This window comes from Schistocerca piceifrons, chromosome 5 (assembly GCF_021461385.2).
Source record: "Schistocerca piceifrons isolate TAMUIC-IGC-003096 chromosome 5, iqSchPice1.1, whole genome shotgun sequence".
In the NCBI taxonomy this organism is placed as follows: domain Eukaryota; kingdom Metazoa; phylum Arthropoda; class Insecta; order Orthoptera; family Acrididae; genus Schistocerca; species Schistocerca piceifrons.
The window spans coordinates 410,547,095-410,569,306 of record NC_060142.1 but is presented as its reverse complement, the minus strand read 5'-3'; the positions used below and the strand labels follow the sequence as shown (position 1 = coordinate 410,569,306).

Here is a 22,212-nt window from a genome sequence, read left to right as displayed (position 1 = left end):
ATTCATTCACACAAGCAAGCTCACCTCACACACAGATGATCAACAGTTTGGGCATAAGTGCAACTATCACTTGGGATGGAAGCAATAGTGTGGAGGGTGCAGGGAAGGCAAAGGGATAGCAGTCTGCTGGGGAGAAAGTGGAGCACTGTCACACAGAGTGTGCAGGGACTATAATGCCAACAACAAGCACAGCATCAGGAGGTTGTGGGGCAGAGAGGAGGGGGGGGGGGGGGGGGGAGAATGGAGCAAAAAAGGAGAGGAGTGAGGAAAAGATGGGTGAGTGTGTTGGCAGTGGGCTGCAAACAGAGAGGTTGGGAAATCAGAATGGGGAAGGGGTGATAGGGCAGAGGGGATGGAAACTGTTGGGTGGAGGGTGTAGGGACAGTATGTTACCATAGATTGAGGCTGAGATAATTACAGGAGCAGGTAATGTGCTGTAAGGAGAATTCCAGTCTGTGAAGTTCAGAAAAACTAGTGATGGACGGGAGGATCCAGATGGCTCAGGTACTGAAGTGGCATTTGAAATCAAGCCTGTTATGTTCAGGTGCATGTTGTACCACAGGGTGGTGTACTTTGCTCTTGGCCACAGTTTGGCTGAGGCCGTTTATCCTGCTGGACAGCTGGTTGGTAAATAAGATGGCTGCTTTTACAGGTGGCACAGTCCCAGATTCAGTAGGATAAATTCTTCCAGGTTATATGGCCGTGGTCCATGGAATTCTTCTATTCCTAACATTTCATCCAATACTACGTTGGACATCTTCAGAGGTATGGCTGGTCCTGCTGAGTCCTGCCAACTGATGAGTCGGGTGTCGGTGAGCGGCCTAAATACCGAGGAAAGTGGGTGTGGTCTAGCTTGCACATAGAAGCAGAGAGAAAACTAGTCAAAGATAAAATGTAACTATCGATAATAGTCCGTCATAGATTAAAAATCACTTATCGATTCTGTAATGCCACTGTCCATATCTCAGTTAATTTCAAGGCCTCTTCTTTTCTATTACAATTATCTTCATGTTTATAAATTTCAATAGCCTCCCTATACAGTCGTGGATAATAGTTCGTGGTAGCACTTAAAACTGTAGTTTCAGAAAACTTAACTACATGGTCACCTGACTGAAGTGCATGTTCCACAACGGCCGATTTATCTATTTCTCCCAGTCGGCAAAGACTTTTATGCTCCTTTACCCTTGTATTCACACTTCTTTTTGTAGTACCAATGTAGACCTTGCCACAAGTACACGGAATTTTATACATACCACTAGATGATAATGGTGGCCTTCTATCTTTAACAGAATGAAGTACTTGTCCTATTTTCTTGTAGGTTTGAATACCAGTTTCACGTTATGTTTCAGCAAAATTTTGCCGATTCGATCTGTAACCTTACTAATAATTAATTTATAAGCAATGCTGTGTACACAGCAATGGAAGAATGCGGTGTCTTTACCTTTCATTAGTAAGGTTACAGATCGAATTGGCAAAATTTTGCTGAAACATAAAGTGAAATTGGTATTCGAACCTACCAGAAAATTGGACAAGTACTTCGTTCTGTTAAAGATAGAAGGCCACCATTATCATCTAGTGGTTTGTATAAAATTCCATGTACTTGTGGCAAGGTCTACATTGGTACTACAAAAAGAAGTGTGAATACGAGAGTAAAGGAGCATAAAAGTCTTTGCCGACTGGGAAAAATAGATAAATCAGCCATTGCGGAACATGCACTTCAGTCAGGTGACCATGTAGTTAAGTTTTCTGAAACTACAGTTTTAAGTGCTACCACGAACTATTATCCACGACTGTATAGGGAGGCTATTGAAATTTATAAACATGAAGATAATTGTAATAGAAAAGAAGAGGCCTTGAAATTAAGTGAGATATGGACAGTGGCGTTACAGAATCGATAAGTAATTTTTTATCTATGACGGGCTATTATCGATAGTTACATTTTATCTTTGACTAGTTTTCTCTCTGCTTCTATGTGCAAGCTAGACCACGCCCACTTTCCTCGGTATTTAGGCCGTTCACCAACGCCCGACTCGTCAGTCGGCAGGACTCAGCAGGACCAGCCATACCTCTGAAGATGTCCAACATAGTATTGGACGAAACATTAGGAATAGAAGAATTCCATGGACCACGGCCATATAACCCGGAAGAATTATCAACAACAGTACCATCCAGTCGTGAAAGCCTTCATTGTATGATCAGTAGGATAAACCTGTGACAGGAATGGGATAAGAAGTTCTGGGTGAGCGGATTGGCAGATTTTGCACCTGGATCTTCCACAGGAATATGATCCTTGTGGCAAGGAGTTGGGATTAGGACTGGTGTAGGGATGAACTAGGATGTTGTGGAGGTTGGATAGGTGATGAAACACCACTTGAAGAGGAGTGGGAAGGATCTCAGGTAGGATGTCCCACGTTTCAGAACATGATAATAGGTAAAGCCCTGATGAATAATATGGTTTAGTTGTTCCTGTCCAGGGTGGCAATGGATGACATAGGGGGCTCTCCTTTGAGACTGTGTCTTGGGGATGGTGGGAGGATTGGGGATGTGTGTGGAAATGGCATGGGAGATATGTTTGCAGACTAGGTCTCAGGGGTAGTGTATGTCTGTGAAGGTCTTGGTGAGACCCTCAACATACTGGGCATGGGAGTTATTGTCACTGCAGATATGCCATTCTCAGTGACCAGGCTGTGTGAAAGGTATGACAGTTGTCTAAATGCAGGTACTGTTGGTGATTGGTGGGTTGACTGTGGACAGAGTTGCAGATGGAGCCATCAAAGAGGAGGTCAACATCTAGGAAAGTGGCATGTTGGGTATAACTTGAACCAGACTAGGGATTTGTCATTTTGGAAGGCTAGGAAGGTCTCCCTAGATGCCCATAAACACGTTGGCACAGGAGAGTGCCATGCGGGGGCCCACAGCTATGCCCCAGATTTGTTTGTATATCTTCTCTTCAAATGAGAAGTAATTGTGGGTAAGGATAAAGTTAGTAAGGTGTATGAGGTAATGGGTCTGGAGTTTGAAGGACATTGGGAAAGGTAGTGCTCAAGAGTGGTAAGACCATGGGCATGAGGGATATTGGTGTATAGGGAGGTGGCATCAATAGTGACGTGGGAGGCTACATTACAGGCAATTGGTTGGAGATGTGGGTCAATGAGGGCTGAAATCCTTTCAGTGGGATCACAATAATCAGCCACAGTAGGGTATGTGGTTGTTGGGGTGTGCTGGGTATCATAAGGGCGAGGATGGAAATAGATTCAGGGGAGAGGTTCTGGGAAGGGCCTAAGGCTTTAAGCAGGTATTAGAGATTGTGTTGGACTTATGGAATGGGATCACTCTGGCAGAGTTTGTAGGTGGAGGAGTCAGATAATTGAGTGAGGCCTTCCACCAGGTAGTAACTGTGGTTCATAGCAATGGTGGTGGAGCCTTTGTCTGCATGTAGGATGATTGGGTGAGGATCTGTTTTAAAGTTGTGTATGGCTATTCTTTCTTCTGCTGAAAGGTTGGTGATTTGAGGAAGGGACCTGTGGAAGGATGGCAATACTAAGTTGGAGGTAAGGAATTCCTGGAGAGAGACCAGTGTGTACTTACATGGGGGGGATCAAGGCTGGACGATGGTATGAACTGAAAGAGATAGTTTTGACTTGCTATTAGGTTGGTTTTGGTTGGAGGGATTAGTGGCAAATAAGTGTTTCCATTGCAGGGATTGGATAAAGGAGAGTAGGTCTTTGACAAGTCCAGCATGGTTAAGTTTGGGTGTAGGGCTAAAGGTGAAGCCCTTGCATAGGACTAAAACTTCTGTGGAGCTGAGGGTTTTGATAGCAAGATTAACAGCAGTGTTATGGGAAATTTTTGGCTCTAGATTTGGTGAAGTGTTGGTAGGAAGTTTAGGGGGATATATAAAGTTGAAAATGTCAGCTGGGCCAGGTTTTGGTGCTATGAGGGATGGACAAGGAGGAACACTGTGGGTAGGATGGGATATTAGTGCCTCGAGGTGGCAGTAGGATATCAGCAGGTTGGATAACTCATGGGGGTGGTGTCTGGAATGCTCCTCCAGGTGATGGAGAGCAAGGGATGTAATAACCAATACCACCCCGGACTGGAACAGCTGAACTACATCCATTACCAGGGCTTTGATTACCTATCAACATGCCCTGAAATGAGGGACATCCTACCCGAGATCCTTCCCACCCCTCCTAAAGTGGTGTTCCATTGCCCACCCGATCTCCACAACATCATAGTCCATGCCTATGCCACTCCCAATCCCAACCCCTTGCCACAACAATCATATCCCTTTGAAAGGCCCAGATGCAAGATCTGCCTGATACACCCACCACTACTTCATATTCCAGTCCTGTCACAGGTTTATTCTACACGATCAGAGGCTAAACCACCTGTGAAAGCAGCCACATCATTTACCAACTTTGCTGCAATAATTGCACATCCTTTTGTATTGGTATGACTGTCAACTAGCAATGCACCAGCATGAATGACCACCTCCAAAATGTGGCCAAAAGCAAAGTAGACTACCCTGAGGCACAATATGCAGCTGAACATAATATGCATGATTTCAATGTCTGCTTAACTACCTGATCTACCTGGATACTCCCCTCCACCATCAGCTTTTCTGAACTCCGCAGATGGGAGTTATCCTTACAGCACACTCTCAGCTTTCATGATTATCCCAGCCTCAACCTACAGTAACACACTAACCCCACACCCTCCATCCAATAGTTTCCACCCTCTCTGTCTTACCACTTCCTCCCCATTCTTGTTTCCCACCCCCTTTGTTCACCACCCACTGCCAATGCACTTGCCCATCTTTCCCTGCTCCTCTCCTTTTGGCTCCGCTTTCCTCACCTTCCTTCCCCACAACCTCCAGATGCTGCACATGGTATTATAATCCTGCACACTCCACCAGACAGTGCCCCCCCCCCCCATACATTGCTACCCCTTCCCCTTCCCTTTCCCCTTCCACTTACCCTTCCCCTCCAGATTGCTGTTTCCATCCCATATGATAGCCACATTCTGGCCCGAGCTGCCAGATTTGGGTGAGGTGTGCTTGCTTGTGTGAATGAATCGTGTGTGTTTCTCATTTTCTGATGAAGGCTGTGGCTTTAATCTTGTGTGTAATTCTCTCTTAATTGTACCTGTCTGCAACTTAACAAGTCATCTTTATGGTAACCTGACGGTGTGTGGCAGAGGGTACCATGAGTACCTCTATCGGTTCTCCTTTCTATTCCAGTCTTGTATTGTTCGTGAAAAGAAGGATTGTCGGTATGCTTCTGTGTGGGCTCTAATCTCTCTGATTTTATCCTCATGGTCTCTTCGCGAGATATACATAGGAGGGAGCAATATACTGCTTGACTCTTTGGTGAAGGTATGTTCTCGAAACTTTAACAAAAGCCTGTACCGAGCTACTGAGCATCTCTCCTGCAGAGTCTTCCACTGGAGTTTATCTATCATCTCCGTAACGCTTTCGCGATTACTAAATGATCCTGTAACAAAGCGCGCTGCTCTCCATTGGATCTGCTCTATCTCATCTATCAACCCCATCTGGCACGGATTCCACACTGTTGAGCAGTATTCAAGCCGTGGGCGAACAAGCGTACTGTAACCTACTTCCTTTGTTTTCAGATTTCATTTCCTTAGGATTCTTCCAATGAATCTCAGTCTGGCATCTGCTTTACCAACGATCAACTTTATATGATCATTCCATTTTAAATCACTCCTAATGCATACTCCCAGACAATTTATTAGCAGGGTCATTTGTCGGCGCATTTTATCGCTGTGGCATGCCGATTGGGCTGCACTTACAGACAACAATCTTCGGGCCTTGAAACCTCTTCCCGTAGCTTGGACGTCCTCCTCCCGCCCTTCTCGGCGGGAGGAGGTCGTTTTGGCCCGGTTACGAATTGGACACTGCCGGTTCAGCCATCGCCATCTGCTGACGGCTGCACCGGCGCCGTTCTACCCATGTGGGCAATTGCTGACGGTCCACCACATTTTAACGTCCTGTCCTGATTTTAACACACTGCGTCTTGATCTTGGCCTGCCATGTACTCTAGATGCCATTTTAGCGGAATAACCCACGAGCAGCTGCTCGCGTTCTTCATTTTATCAACTTGACACACCTCTCTAAGGACATTTGATTATGCTGTTTTTTTTTTAATCCTACACCTGTCAGTCTGTCTTTTATCGTGTTTTCCCTTTTAGTTGCTGTTTTAAACTTGTGCCTTGCGGTGCATTCCTAACATAGTCTGGGCGCTAATGACCATTGAAGTTGTGCGCCCTAAAACCACAAAAAAAAAAAAAAAGACAATTTATGGAATTAACTGCTTCCAGTTGTTGACCTGCTATTTTGTAGCTAAATGATAAGGGATCTATCTTTCTATGTATTTGCAGCAGATTACACTTGTCTACATTGAGATTCAATTGCCATTCCCTGCACTATGCGTCAATTCGCTGCAGATCCTCCTGCATTTCAGTACAATTTTCCATTGTTACAACCTCTCGATACACCACAGCATCATCTGCAAAAAGCCTCAGTGAACTTCCGATGTCATCCACAAGGTCATTTATGTATATTGTGAATAGCAACGGTCCTATGACACTCCCCTGCGGCACACCTGAAATCACTCTTACTTCGGAAGACTTCTCTCCATTGAGAATGACATGCTGCGTTCTGTTATCTAGGAACTGTTCAATCCAATCACACAATTGGTCTGATAGTCCATATGCTCTTACTTTGTTCATTAAATGACTGTGGGGAACTGTATCAAATGCCTTGCGGAAGTCAAGAAACACGGCATCTACCTGTGAACCCGTGTCTATGGCTCTCTGAGTCTCGTGGACGAATAGCGCAAGCTGGGTTTCACACGACCGTCTTTTCCGAAACCCATGCTGATTCCTACAGAGTAGATTTCTAGTCTCCAGAAAAGTCATTATACTTGAACATAATACGTGTTCCAAAATTCTACAACTACATTCTACATCTAGGCTGTTTCCAAGTGGATCTGTAAATGGTTTGGATGTGAAAGTTGAAACAGTTGTCAATTTAGATGAAGTGTGTGTCAGCAACTGGAGTAACCTTTCATTAATTAAATCTCTAGTTATTTTCCTGACCAAATATAATGTATATTTTATGGCAACGCTTCTCCAAATCTCAGATTCATAACAATTTTCTTAGATGCAGCTCAAGCCATATTTTAGCAGGAAGGTAATCTCCTTTGAGAATAATAATCTAAGATCTCTTTAAAAAAAATGCTGCTCAAGCTTATGTAAGCAGACAGATAACTTGGGAATCATTTGCCAGATACTTACCTTTATCAAAATACAAGTGGACTTAAAAAGTGAGCTTCTCATTATCATGGCAGGTCAAGCAACTTTTATCAAATTTTGCACTGCACGTTAAAGTGACACAGGTACATGACACTATTTGCAGATCTCTGTAAACAACAGTTGGAATGTCCTACCTATCATTCAAGTCCTTGATGATAGAAATCCACTCCTTAGTCACAAAGCCATTTGAGATCCACAGTGTGAATGTCCCCGTTGTTGAAAAGTCTCTTTTCAGTGGAAATTCAGTGGATGCTGCCAGCATGATAAATTTTGACACTGCCATGTGATTTTCATGTCAAGCCTTGAAGCAGTGACAGCAGCAGCTACCACCACCTGATGGTGTCGAGCAGTTGCATCGATGAAATATTGTGCAAGTTGCACAATACAATCTGGTGGCAAACACGAGAAGCATATTTGCAACAGATCCATCGGGAAAGCATGAAAAGTCACGACGTTCTTTCAGCTTGTTGAAAAGATGGAAATCTGATAGTGCAAGATCTGGACTGTTTGCTGTATTGTATACTGGCCTTGGTCAGATTCTTGGTACCATTTGACTGTGGCTGGACACAACATTGCATTTGGTCCATACATCACCAGAATTTAATGTGCACATTAGACACTTTGCCAATGAGAACCATATTGTCTCATGTACTTTAACTTTTGAGGATGCATACAGCTGCCGCTCCATTTCACTCCAACATTGTGATCCACCCTGTTATCCACAGGGCAGCAGAACTGTTTTTGTAGGACACCAAGAACACACACTCTCCTCTGACAGTGCAGCACTCTTGTTTCATAGTGGTCTTACTGTGGGATGATATGTGTTACTTATTTTGTGAATTCCCTATGTAATACATTCTTCTGCATGTTCTGCATGCAGATTTGATACAGAGTTCTTGGACAGTCTCATATACAGTGATTTGTCTGCTCCAGAGATTATCTGATGAAACTGCTGTTGCTTTACGTAAACTATACACTAAGTAGTATCCTGCTGATCTTCTATTCTGGTGGTCACCACCCATGTTTTGTTTTCCACAGTTTGCTTTGACACAAACAGTATGCGACATGTGTAACCATAAAAAATATGTATTTAGAATGTTTCACACTCTTTAATCATAAAAATGACAAATCTGAGTTGTATCAACAAGAATATCCGCTTGAGGGAACTATAAGATTACCAGACAAAGTAACTGGCCACAGTATTTGCCACATATCTTCAGGTGGCAAGTTTCTTAGCTCTACAGACAGGCAAATATTAAAATACAAAAAAGTATTCTAGCTTTCAGAACTTGCCACATTTAGTTCTTCTGATACGTGAAAGAAACTGCATATTACACAGCTGGTCATTAAACTGCAGCACCAGGAAAGATAGCATGTACACAAGAACCTCATCCATCTGGCTCTCGTTACTCCAAGTCTGCCATTTATCTGGGTTCTTTTTTGTTTCCTTTTCTTTTTATTAAGACAAACATTTGTGGTGTACAGTTGGTACAGTGTGGTATAAGTACAGTTATTACATTGGCACCACAGGTTGCATAGAGGTCGCTGGTCCCATACTTCCAACTGCCTTTACTAAGGTTAGGTTAGTGTGGATCTGTTCCTTACAGAGTTAAGAAGCTGTACCAGTATTCATTTCTTGTTCCCATACTTCAAGAGTTCATGAATGAAATAGTTTAGGATTTAATGAAAGTGATTGTTTTGATGGACACAAAGTTAGAAGCACTAAACAGAATAGACAAAGGAAAGCTGCTAAAAAATATAGCTGCAGAGTATGGTCTAGGTACATGAACTGTGTCACAATGGAAGAAGAACCAAAAATAATATGAAGACTTAAGCTTCAAAACAATGACTAAAGATAGTTTTCAGAACTGTGGTGCAAAAAAGAAAGCAATAAATGAAACACTGGCTGGAGTATTATTCACTGGATTCAGTGAGAAAAGAGAACATGATGTTCTGATATCTGGTACAATCCTAGACAAAAAAGTGCTAAACTAAACAGCAAGCTACCCAATGGTGAAGCTGACTTCACAGCCAGCCATGATTCATTGTAAAGATAGGAAGCTCATCGTGGCCTATGCCAGCTTTCAGTGATAAATGGAAGTTTTCCAGGGAATTCAGTGACTGTAGAAAACTTAAAAAATGAATTTGAGGAAGTAATATCCTCTGAAAACTCAACACCACATCCCACACCCTGGTGACACAGCTAAAAAAACTGATGTTTTACCTAGAATGTCAACCAGAAATAACTCCAGCTTAACTGATGTCAGTGAAACGCCTATGCAGTCATGTTGCTCTCAGGCCACACACAAATTTGAAACAAAAGTAATTTATATACACACTATTTCAATAAACAATTGTGAGTAGACTACAGTAAGTACTTTAAATCCATTATTAGGTGTGGTACTGTTGTCAACAAACATAGTGCAGATACTAAAAACAGAAAAAAGTCATTTGAAATACATGCACTGTAAAATCATAAAAGAAAACTTAAAATATTTACTCTGTCATCCCTATATATTAGTTTATTATGTTTTTGTGTGCCAGACATGAATTATTTGAAGGAAATGATTTTGTTCATTCACGTGACACAAGAAGGAAAGGAAATTTTATGTTCCCCACCCACTGATTCAAACTTTATACCTAGGGACCTCAGTATATAGGAATGAAAATTTATAACAAATTACAAAGATAAAAAATTAATGCAGATGAATTTAGGTCCACTTAAAAGAAAGCTATAAGAGGCACTGACACTGAAAAGCTATAACTCAGAAGGTGAATTCATGCAGGATGAACTGGAAACTTGAGCTGGATACATTTTGTTACATATCCCAAGAAATGTCATTGTAGTGATATTTATTTTAGTGCTGTTTATTTATTAGTGTAAGAGTCATTGTAACTATGTTATAAATTTTTGAAGTGTCTCCTGCACGCAAACAAAATTGATTGCAAATGTAAGTCATGAGGTGAATAAGCCACAGTTCCTCTATAAGTATTACATATTAGAGTTTTTACAGTTACTGGAATATTTATGGATTATCTGGAGTTTTGGTAAGACACATTACATCTGGTCCCACCTATTCTGGATAAACAAGGTTCTTGTGTGTAATGAAATTTTACTTATTGTGCTCACACTGTGCAGCAGGAAGAATATACGATCAAATTTGTATGTGACTTTTTAATACAGGGCATGAAATTTAGTACACAGGGCTGCCACCTCTGGCAGAAACAATGATCTAATCTGGCTGGGCATCCAGTTGAACTAGGCTTGGATGATAGATATGGATACAACATTCCACGTTGCTTCAACTCTGTGCCAGAGTTCATAAATAGTAGCAGATGGTAAGCAGTGCCATGCCAGTCACTCAGCAACATGTGACCAGATGTTTTCAATGGGTAATAGATCTGCAGAATGTCCTCGCCATAACAACAGTCAAAGACCATCTATGTTGCATAGGTCATGACAGCACAGGCAACATGTGATCTTCTGTTATCTTGTTGAAAGGCACTGTCAAACCTTAAAAATAGGTCACAGCCACTGGCCTTATCATATCACAGATGTAGCATTTACTGTCCAAATTACCAGTTGTCAGAACAAGAGGTGATTGAATTGCGAACCCAATGACACGCCATAACATCAGGCCAACAGACAGGTCCATATGATGAATCTTCCTGGCAGATTAAAGCCTTGTGCCAGACTGAGACTTGAACTTGGGACCTTTGCCTTCTGCAGGCAAGTGCTCTACCATCTGAGCTACCCAATCACGACTCAAAACCCGTCCTCACAGCTTCAATTCTGTCATTACCTTGTCTCCTATCTTCCAAACCTCACAGAAGCTCTTCTGCGAACCTTGCATAACTAGCACTCCGGGAAGAAAGGATATTGCTGAGATATGGCTTAGCCACAGCCTGGGGAATATTTCCAGAATGAGATTTTTCACTCTGAAGTGGAGTGTGCGCTGATATGAAGCTTCCTGGCAGATTAAAACGGTGTGCTGGACCGAGACTCAAACTTGGGAGTCACGAGTTCAAGTCTCAGTCTGGCACACAGTTTCCACCAGTCCAACCTTCTACAACCTACACTTCCTTATTCGCCAAAGAAAGAACTAATAGTCCTAAAAGGTTGAATGAAGTTACATGTTCCTCCAGTCCAACCTTCTACAACCTACACTTCCTTACTCCTCACAGAAAGAACTAATAGTACAAGAAACTATTAGCAGTACTGAGAATGTCACTGCCTGAAGGTAAATATTGGCCAGGAAGTTTAATTGATCTTCCAAGACATGAACAAAATATTTGTGGTCATTTACATGAAATAATGTATGCACACATAATGTTTATCTTGTCAAACATACCAATTACAGAATTTCTTTGCCTGCCACCAACAGTATCACCATCTCACACCCAGAGGACCCTTCCCTTGAGCCTTGGCAACTTTGGACATCATTTTCTTCCCATGACACCAACAAATTTATAACCAGAGTGAACCAGCCACCAAAATAATGGTCTCTTATTCTCCTGGCCTTTCGAAACTCAGCCACATCAGTTTCTAAGTGTTTGACCACCCCCCATCCTCTCCAAATATGAAGGATACCCTACCCAAAATCCTACATTCATTGCCCAAAATAGTATGCTGTTTCCCATTCAAACCATGCAGTATTCTAGTCCATCACAATCCAAATCCTGCACCACATGGGCTATTTCCCTGTAAATAATACAGCTGCAAGGCCTGCCCCATGCATTTACCCATCACCTCCCACTGCAGTCTAGTCACGGGCATTTCTTGTCCAATTAAAGACTGGGCTACATGTGACAGCAGCCATGCCATACAGCAGCAGTGCTGCATTTACTGTGCAGTGGCTTATGTTGGTATGAGAACACGAGCTGTCTATCCACATTAATGGGAACTGGTCAAACTGTGGATAATGCCCAACTCACCAGCTGGTTGCTACACATGCTGCTTGTCACAAAACCAATAACTACATCATCTCCTCCAGTGCCTGTGCCATTTACATCCAGCTCAACAACTCTTCTGTACTCCACAGGGGTTAACTGTCTCTCTAACACTTAGTCCATTCTCATGATTTCCTTCTCGCTGTCCCACTCCCTTGGCCACACACATCCCTTTTTTTGTTGTTTTTATACATACATAGGTTGGACCAGAAATACTGTTACAGATATTAGGAGTGGATTCCTCAAATGAAGCAGCAAAGTCCATATAAAAATTTATCTGGAAATCTTTTATTTTTGAGCATATCTTACTAATGAAAGAACACTTTACAAAGACAGAAACTCACAAAAAATGTTCAAAGCTTGCTTTTATACTGGCAAGCACCCATTGTATCCACCACTGTTGTCCCTTGATGGTGTTCAATGGTTTTTACGGGCTTCTATAATATGTTGTTTAAGTGTTTCTGCATTAGGAATATCTTCTGCATAAACAAATTGAATTAGAGTAGCTCATACATAACAACTGAAAGAACTGGTATTACGTGGTGTCTGTTCTTTCGGACATGTTGAGAATTTGGGTCTGACAGGAGGTGTGCTAGGGCAGTCCATATAGGGGCAATCCATACAGTTGCAATAACCACTGTGCCTGGATCGCTCAGGATCAGAGCATCTGCCTAGTAAGCTGGAGACCCAGATTCAAATCCCAATCCAACACAAATTTTGAATTTTCCCATTGATTTCAATCAAGGCCCACTCAAAGCCAGTGTTTGTAATTCCTTTGTGTCTGAAAGAATTGGGTTGGAGGAATGTACAGGAAATGGAACTGGCCCTTGCCCTTCATATCCATCTTGGTTGGCAGATATCAAGTGCATTTTTAACAGTGGGACCTACTCGTCTTTGTAGCCTCACCTTGCACAGACTACATGCTTTCCTTGATTTGTGGGGACATGTGCCGTAGCGAATGGTGAAGAGTATTCTGAATAAACACTTTGTTGGCAATATCTGTAAGGTGTGCTGGGACAATACTTAGTGCTGCCGGAAAGTCATCTGTAATTTCAGCCCTCACATTAATCTTAAACTCTGCTGACATCTAGCCTGCAGTGTTCCGTGATGTTCAGCCACCCTCAAATGTTTCAATGTTCTGTTGATGGTAACGAGAGGAGGAACTTACAATTATTGTTATAACTTTCTGACTTGAGAACTTGAAAATGTACTTTCATTAAGTGGTCATAAAAGGAAGATTTTTTTGAACATACGTTTGCATGGATCATTTTTCTTGTTTCAATGTGAGAAACCCATTCCCAAAATTTGTAACAGCATTCTAATATGCCCCTCATAAGATGATGATAATATTTTGGTAATGTATTACAAAACTGCAGACAAATGCAATTATCCACTCTTGTCTCTCTCTCTCTCTCTCTCTCTCTCTCTCTCACACACACACACACACACACACACACACACACACACTCTCTCTCTCTCTCTCTCTCTCTCTCTCTCTCTCTCTCATGCTCTCATGCAAAGACAACTCACTCATACGACTGTAGTCTCAGGTAACTGAAACCATATTCGTCCTGGATTTTTTATTGTTTGATTGCTTTACTTGAGGTTTTCAAGAGCTAATTAGTTCATGGGGAATATTTTTATGTTTGCAGTGACTTGAATCATTCACATGGTGTTGACTTATTATGTCCATACAATAAAATATTGATTTCAGTTACCAAGAGTGTTCTTTGTAAACAAAGTATTCCAACAAGGTAAAATAAAACTGAAATCAATTAATTTTAAGGAGCAATTTTATGACACAGAATAAGCATTTTTTTCAAACTTTCATATTTGTACACAAATTCCAAGTACTTTATGATGTAATTTTCACAGTTACACCTCTCAGTCATACTTACAGAAACATATTACAATGCTTTGTAGGTTTCTATAAATTCATGTATTAGACAGATACTTTTAATGTCTCCTACATTTTAAAGTAAGGAAAACCAATGTTAACTACAAAATAATGCCATATGTTGAAATCTGTGTATTGTCTTTTCCAGACTTGGCAATGAGAAATATAAGAGCAAAGTAGTCTATAAAAGCCTTAATCCTAGTTGGCTAGAACAGTTTGATCTGCATATGTATGATGATCAGTCACAAGAATTGGAAATAACAATTTGGGATAAAGATCGCTCTAAAGATGATTTTATGGGCAGGTAAGAATACACACTATTTTCATTAATTTGAAAGCTTCAGAAACTAAACTGAAATGATTATCAAGCTATGATGGAAAAAAATACATTGTATTATTCTTTTTCCATTACTTGTGCATGTAGTGTTTCACATAAATACAATTTGCCATAAATGTCATTGTATTTGTTTTAGATGTATGATAGATTTAACAAACTTTGAACGAGAAAAGACTCACCGTATCTGGCAAGAGCTTGAGGATGGAGCTGGTTCCATATTTCTGTTGTTGACAATAAGTGGTACAACAGCATCTGAGACAATCTCAGATCTTACAACTTATGAAGAAAATCCGAAGGAAAGAGAAAAGTTGCATCATCGATATGTGAGTACAGATATTATTACATCTCTTTCCCATTACTGATTCCATTTTATTGTTTATAATGATATATTTCTTGTAACAGTAACATGCTGTTTACAAAGTAAATCAAAATAACTATCTGAAACCCTTAAATAAATATTGTAATATCTTATGTTGTTCACATATCTTCACATTAATAGTAGTAGATCAAGAACCACAAATGCGTAAGGAGAAGAAAGGAGGAATGGAAATGAGATATGCAAATAACTCTTCTGCTGGCCCTTTCACCAAGAAACTGTATAAATGCTTAAATTAGACATCCAAGAGCAGATAATATTTCTAAATGATTAATGGAAAATCTCATATAAGATGTGAAACAAATACTAACAAAGAGATAGAGGGGCTGACCAGTACTTACCTCAGCTCAGTACAGCCGATAGATACACATAAAACAGAACTGAAAATTTACATTCCTAGCTTTCGGAACTTCTCTCCTCCCTGATGAAGGAACAAAGTTCCGAAAGCTAGGAATGTAAATTTTCAGTTCTGTTTTATGTGTATCTATCGGCTGTACTGAGCTGAGGTAAGTACTGGCCAGCCCCTCTATCTCTTTGTTAGATAATATTTCTAGATCATTATATTTTTATTAGGTTGATTTAAGTTTGTAATATACCTTCAGCGATTTTCTGTATAACCATAACTGATTTCTATACATTTTTTGAACCATAGTATTTTCTCTGTTGTTTCAGTGGCCTGAAAATGTTCCACGTGTTCTCTCAATCAATTTATCGCTCTTATTTAAACTTCATTACTGGCAGAAAACACCTTTTCCATCTATGTATTCTTCCAACTTTGAAAACAAGTGACTGATCACAGTACAAAAAATGCTTCCCATCTAAGAGATTGGAACAGTTACTGTACATTGTGTATTGGATGTCAGTAGACATTGTTGTGCAGTAAAAGAATTCCCTGCTACAGCATTTTCCATAATTTTGTCTGAATAGGCTGACACTTTTTTTATGAACTGGAGTAGTCACCACTGTTAGTAATGTGTTGAAATAGATCGGTTCTTCTGTGCCCCAAGAAAAGGTTGCCATAATTCTTTGAACTGGGGTTGATGTTTTGAATTTTTATTTGGAGCTCAATGTGTGTGGTGGTATTCCATTGCTTGTCACGTGTTCTCAGGTATGTGATGAACTATTGAAAATTAATCACATTACAATGCAGTCCACTAAATAAAGTCTGCACATTAGATCCTAAATTTCATATTTTTCAGGGTTTGAAACTCTCATGGCAATTTTGAACTCCATTTCTGTATATGGCAGTGTCCCTGGGAATGGTTAAGGATGATTTACAGCTCCAAAAATTTTAATTGTGTGTGAGAACTTGGACAGAAATCATTCAACAGAGAACAAAAATAGTATAAGAAAGGGTAGAACGACATCTGTGCAAACCAAAACTATTACTGAACAATATATCAAAGATTCAAAACAACTCCTAATGTGTAAAATGCTATGAAATAGAAAGAAACTAAAATTATGTGCAGGCTTCTTTCTTCAGCAGTGTCATGGAAGCTGTGAAAATTCACCTTTTTAAGAACCTCAAGAAATGAGACATCAGATATAACATTGGCAAAGCACGATATCCTGTATTGCAAATCCAGAAAAACATCCATGAATGAATGCATAATGTTTTCTGTTGTGACTTGGCAAGACAGCCAAGTCACTATGAGAGGAAGCCGAAAGGCATGCGTTTAAGCTCACGCAGGCTGGCGTGAGGTCTGGAACAGTTAATGGAATTAATAGTAGCAAATAAAGTACGTAGTTGAGGTAATACTTAACTTTAATCCATAATTGTTGTACATAATCTCAATATTAACTGGTAATGGCGCCTTGCTAGGTCGTAGCAAATGACGTAGCTGAAGGCTATGCTAACTATCGTCTCGGCAAATGAGAGCGTATTTGTCAGTGTAGCATTGCTAGCAAAGTCGTCTGTACAACTGGGGCGAGTGCTAGTAAGTCTCTCTAGACCTGCCGTGTGGTGGCGCTCGGTCTGCAATCACTGACAGTGGCGACACGCGGGTCCGACGTATACTAACGGACTGCGGCCGATTTAAAGGCTACCACCTAGCAAGTGTGGTGTCTGGCGGTGACACCACATTCCTCCCCCGCAAATCGGCGTACGGTTGTGTTATAAGGCTTCCGCCCGCCATGGGGAGGACCCCATGTTGACGAATGTGACGAGGTGGGGAGCCTAACAACAGGTGAGGCTGTGCCACCCGCACCCTGCCATTCGGTCCGAGGGGAGCTAGGAAACGCCTGAAAACCTAGTCCAGGGTGCACGCCAACATGCGGTGTATGCGCCCGTAGAGAGACAGGAGGGGCCGAAAGGTCGACCTCCATCGGGGCGGGGCAGCCGACGGGCGAAGACGACATCTGGTCCGGAGCGGGCAAGAGTTCCATGTCGGAGGACAGCTGGTCACGGGATGCGATCGGCGGCGCGTGGGAGGCGCGTGGCAGCTGCAGCGAAGCGTCCACTGCGGGCGTCGCCGGCGGGAGAACAGGCGCGTCGCCATGGGGCAAAATGGAAGGTAGCGTCGGTAACACCTGGGGATGAGGCGAGGCAGTAGATGGGTCCCCAGGGCGCTGACCGGATGGCACCATCGCTGAAAGCAGACGGGGAGCGGCAGAACCCAGGCGACGACAGAGGCACAGCTGATTGAGATGCTGACGCACCTCACCAGAGGCCCCCAAAACCAGATACATAGCGCTGCAGAGGCAGCGAAGAATGCGCCCTGCGAGCCAACGCCGTGAACCTCGATAGTTGCGATAATAGACAACGGCGCCTGGAGCAAAAGCAGGCGTCTGCCGCTGTACAGGAACCTGATGCGGCGGATGCAGCAAAGACATCAAGGTTCGATGAGGATGACCGTGGAGCAACTCAGCTGGCGAGCGACCATCTCGGGGCTGAGAGCGATACGAGGACAAAAAGAGCAATAACGCGTCCTCCCGAGAATGCGACTCTTTGAACTTCAACATCTGTGACTTGAATGTCCGAACCAATCGTTCAGCGGCACCGTTTGACTGAGGCGAAAACGGTGCGGTTGTCAGATGTTGAATACCATTGGCCTTGCAGAATGACAAATTTTGCGGACATGAATTGTGGGCCATTGTCGGAAACAATAGTCTGCGGAAGACCTTCAATACAAAAGATAGCAGTTAATGCTTGGATGGCGGCAGATGATGTTGTGGAAGACATCCGGACAACAAAAGGAAAGTTACTGAAAGAATCTACCACAACCAACCATCGAGCATTCCAGAATGGACCAGCAAAATCGATGTGTAAGCGTTGCCAAGGGGTAGTGGCTTTTGGCCATGCAAAGAATTTCTGCGGTGGTGCGGATTGTTGTTCGGCACACGCCATGCAAGAAGAGCACATATTCGTAATCACAGCATCGATTCCGAACCAAGTACAGTGCTGACGAGCAAGTTGTTTCGTTCGCACTATACCCCAATGTCCTTGGTGGAGAAGCCGTAAGACAGAGGACTGTAACGAACGTGGGACCACGACCCGGGACTGATCATTATCAGAACACAACAGCAAAACGCCACGTCGAACAAAAAGTCTCTCCTTGTGAGCAAAAAATCGGCGAACCAACGAATCCTCGATCCGTGACTTTGACAAGGGCCATTGCATAGCAACAAAACGCAAAACGGTAGCAAGGACAGGGTCAGCAGCTGTGGCTGTAGCTACATGACGAAAATCAATTGGAAACGATTTGACTACGTCATCGGTTTCCGCATCAATGAACATGCAAGCAAGTTTGGAAGAATCGAATGCTCTATCCTCAGCAACAGCCAAATGGGACAACGCATCGGCGTTTCCGTGCTTAGCAGTGGACCGATACAAGATATCGTAGCGGTACTGCGAGAGGAAAATAGACCAGCGAATGAATTTCTGCCCTGTACCTGGAGGTACAGGCTTGTTCGGATGCAAAAGTGACGTCAAAGGTTTGTGGTCTGTGATGATGGTAAAGTGACGACCATACAAGAAATCATGAAACTTAGTAACACCAAATACGAGAGCCAAGGCTTCTTTCTCGATCTGTGAATAATTTCTTTGTGCAGATGAGAGCAATTTGGATGCAAAGGCAATAGGGTGATCGTGCGAACCATCTTTGTGCGCAAGCACAGCACTGATCCCGAAATTCGATGCATCTACCATCAACAAAAGGGGTTTCTGGGGATCTAATGGCGTAAGGCAAGTATTAGAAAGCAACGCCGATTTCAACTGGCGAAAGGCGCGTTCGCATTCCGTCGTCCAGACGAACGGAACACCTTTACGGCGTAAGCGATGAAGCAGAACTGAAATGGAAGATGCGTGGCGCACATATTTATTATAGTAATTTATTTTTCCCAGCACACTGTAGTTGCTTCAAATTCTGCGGCGAAGGCAAGTCCTGTATGGCACGGAGGTGCTCTGGACTGGGATGTATGCCTTGGGCATTGAGTACATGGCCCAGATATGGTAAGTCCCGAGCAAAAAACACACATTTGTCCTTCCGCAAGCGAAGACCATTTTGTCGCAAGACCTGAAATAATGTTCGGAGATTGGCTAAATGTTCGTTTTCTGTCTTTCCGGAGATCAAAATATCGTCCAGATAGTTTGCTGCAGTAGGGACCGACGCAGAAACAGTTTGCAGATATTGCTGAAACAATGCAGGGGCGGATGCACACCCGAATGGCAGTCTTTTGAATCGATACAACCCAAGATGCGTGTTAACCACCAAAACGTGCTGGGATTCTTCGTCCACCGGTATTTGCAAGTACGCATCTGCTAGGTCCAACTTCGAAAAATATGTACCCGGGCACAGTTTGTCAAAAAGATCTTCCGGGCGGGGTAAAGGAAAAGTTGCAATCACTAGTTGTGGATTCACTGTAGCTTTGAAGTCCACACAGAGTCTCAATTTTCTGGAAGGTTTTGGCAAAATTGCTAAGGGTGAGGCCCAGAGAGAAGCCTGCACACGTTCAATTACACATTGTGATTCCAATTCGTGTAATGTTCTTGCGACCTCATCACGCAATGCGCAGGGAACATTGCGCGCTCTGAAAAATTTCGGTTGCGTGTTTACTTTCAGTTCCAAATGTGCTTAATAGTTCTTAGCGCAACCAAGGCCTGGTGCAAAAATGTCTGCAAATTCTTCACATAGACGAGAAACACTGTCTGAAGGCACAGTCTGGTTCACTGATAGGACCTGATTTACTTTAGACAAGTTAAACAACTGAAATAAATCCAAACCAAACAAGTTCACAGCAGAAGAACGAAGTACGTAAAATGACACAAGTTTTGTTTGTCCCTTGTATGTTGCAAGAAGGCTGCACTGTCCTAACACAGGGATCTTGTGACCTGAATATGTAGTGAGCTTAACATTTGCGGCACGCAAGGGAGGTGTGCCCAGTTGTTTGTACGTGTCTTTATTGATCAATGAAACTGCAGCTCCGGTATCGAGCTGGAATGGTATCACATGGCCATGAATGTCCAAGTCTACAAAAAGTTTATTGTCCTGCTGACGACAAGAGCGACTGTCTCATGCAATGTGAACAGACACTGGTACAGAAGCACTTGCGACTTGACGGGATTTCCTGTGACGTCGACGCACACTATTTGCGGGACGAACACAGTCACTGTTAGAGAGAGTGGCACTGGGCGGAGTGGAATTAACTACATGAATGTCCATGCGCAAAGGTTCATGAGCCTGAGTATTCTTGGTTCGATTCCGGCGCGAAGCAAAGGGCCTGGAACGGTTGTGAGTGTCCGATCCAAGCTTTTTCTGGCAAACACTCTGAACATGTCCTTTTTTATTACAGAAAAAGCAAAGAGCCTGGCGTGATGGGCAATTCTCACGCGAATGTCTAGTAGCACACCGCGGGCATGATTTTAGCACTGCATTTGCCTGCTTGCGCGGCACACGTAGCGAAGAGCTTGGCGGCAGCTGCACGGACGGGCGCAAGGGCTGTTTACTGTTCCGTGCAGCTCGCCCGGTGGGCCAGTTAACGTGACACACGGCTGGCGAAGTTTCAAATGATTCCTGAGAAAAGTCAAGTGTGTCCTGCCGATCTAATATGTCTATCACTTGAAGGGAGGGATTGACTAGTTTCAAAATCTGTTCCCGTATACGAACTTCAGAAACGTTCTGTGCAATTGCATCACGCACCCTAGTATCTGAATAAGGGAGTCCACATTCACACTCAAAAGCACAATCCCTAGTAAGGCCTTGCAAAGTTGCAACCCACTCCCTATTAGTTTGACCGGCCACACGTTTTGTACGAAAGAACGTATACCTTTTTGCAACTACATTGACTGATTCCTTGAAATATGCATCTAATGCAGACAAAATTTCTTCGTAGGACAGAGTTGCTACGTCGCATCGGGGAAACAATTTCACTATCACATGGTAGGTGGACACACCTACACATGCCAACAAAAAAGGCTGCCGCTCGTTACCTTGAATTCTGTAGGCGGCGAGATGGAATCCAAATTGGTGTGACCACTCCGTCCAGCTTTCCAGTGCCGCATCAAAAGGACGAAAAGGTGGTGCAACTGCGTGTTGTGGCTGCGGTAGTGGTGGAGCGGCGGTGGCCGCATAGTTTTGCAGTGCACGTTGACCCTGGACGAGCTGTCCAAGGGCATCCAGCAAAGCCTGCGTCTGCTGATTCTGCAAGCGATAAAATTCGGACAGTACATCTGGAGATTGTGGCGAAGCCATGACACAAGTAAATTAAGCAAGTATAAAGAAGAAGACCCTTTTGAGACTCGTCACCAAAATGTTGTGACTTGGCAAGACAGCCAAGTCACTATGAGAGGAAGCCGAAAGGCACGCGTTTAAGCTCACGCAGGCTGGCGTGAGGTCTGGAACAGTTAAAGGAATTAATAGTAGCAAATAAAGTACGTAGTTGATGTAATACTTAACTTTAATCCATAATTGTTGTACATCGCTCTTGACGGTACATGTTTTATAATCTCAATATTAACTGGTAATGGCGCCTTGCTAGGTCGTAGCAAATGACTTAGCTGAAGGCTATGCTAACTATCGTCTCGGCAAATGAGAGTGTATTTGTCAGTGTAGCATCGCTAGCAAAGTCATCTGTACAACTGGGGCGAGTGCTAGTAAGTCTCTCTAGACCTGCCGTGTGGTGGCGCTCGGTCTGCAATCACTGACAGTGGCGACACGCGGGTCCGACGTATACTAACGGACTGCGGCCGATTTAAAGGTACCACCTAGCAAGTGTGGTGTCTGGCGGTGGCACCACATTTTCTGTAGATAGCTCCTATATCAACTCTGATGGTAGTTGGGCCACCCATCAGCAAACAAGTTGTTAGTATATGAGATA

General features: G+C 42.9%; 1 protein-coding gene across 1 annotated transcript in view; it reads left to right on the top strand.

Moving 5' to 3' along the window:
* The window catches only part of LOC124798508 (multiple C2 and transmembrane domain-containing protein-like), a 322,076-nt gene that overhangs the window by 215,076 nt on the left and 84,788 nt on the right, over positions 1 to 22,212 (top strand). The window contains 2 exon segments of the mRNA XM_047261947.1: positions 14,334 to 14,489; positions 14,659 to 14,845. Coding sequence (XP_047117903.1) covers positions 14,334 to 14,489; positions 14,659 to 14,845 — 343 coding nt within the window.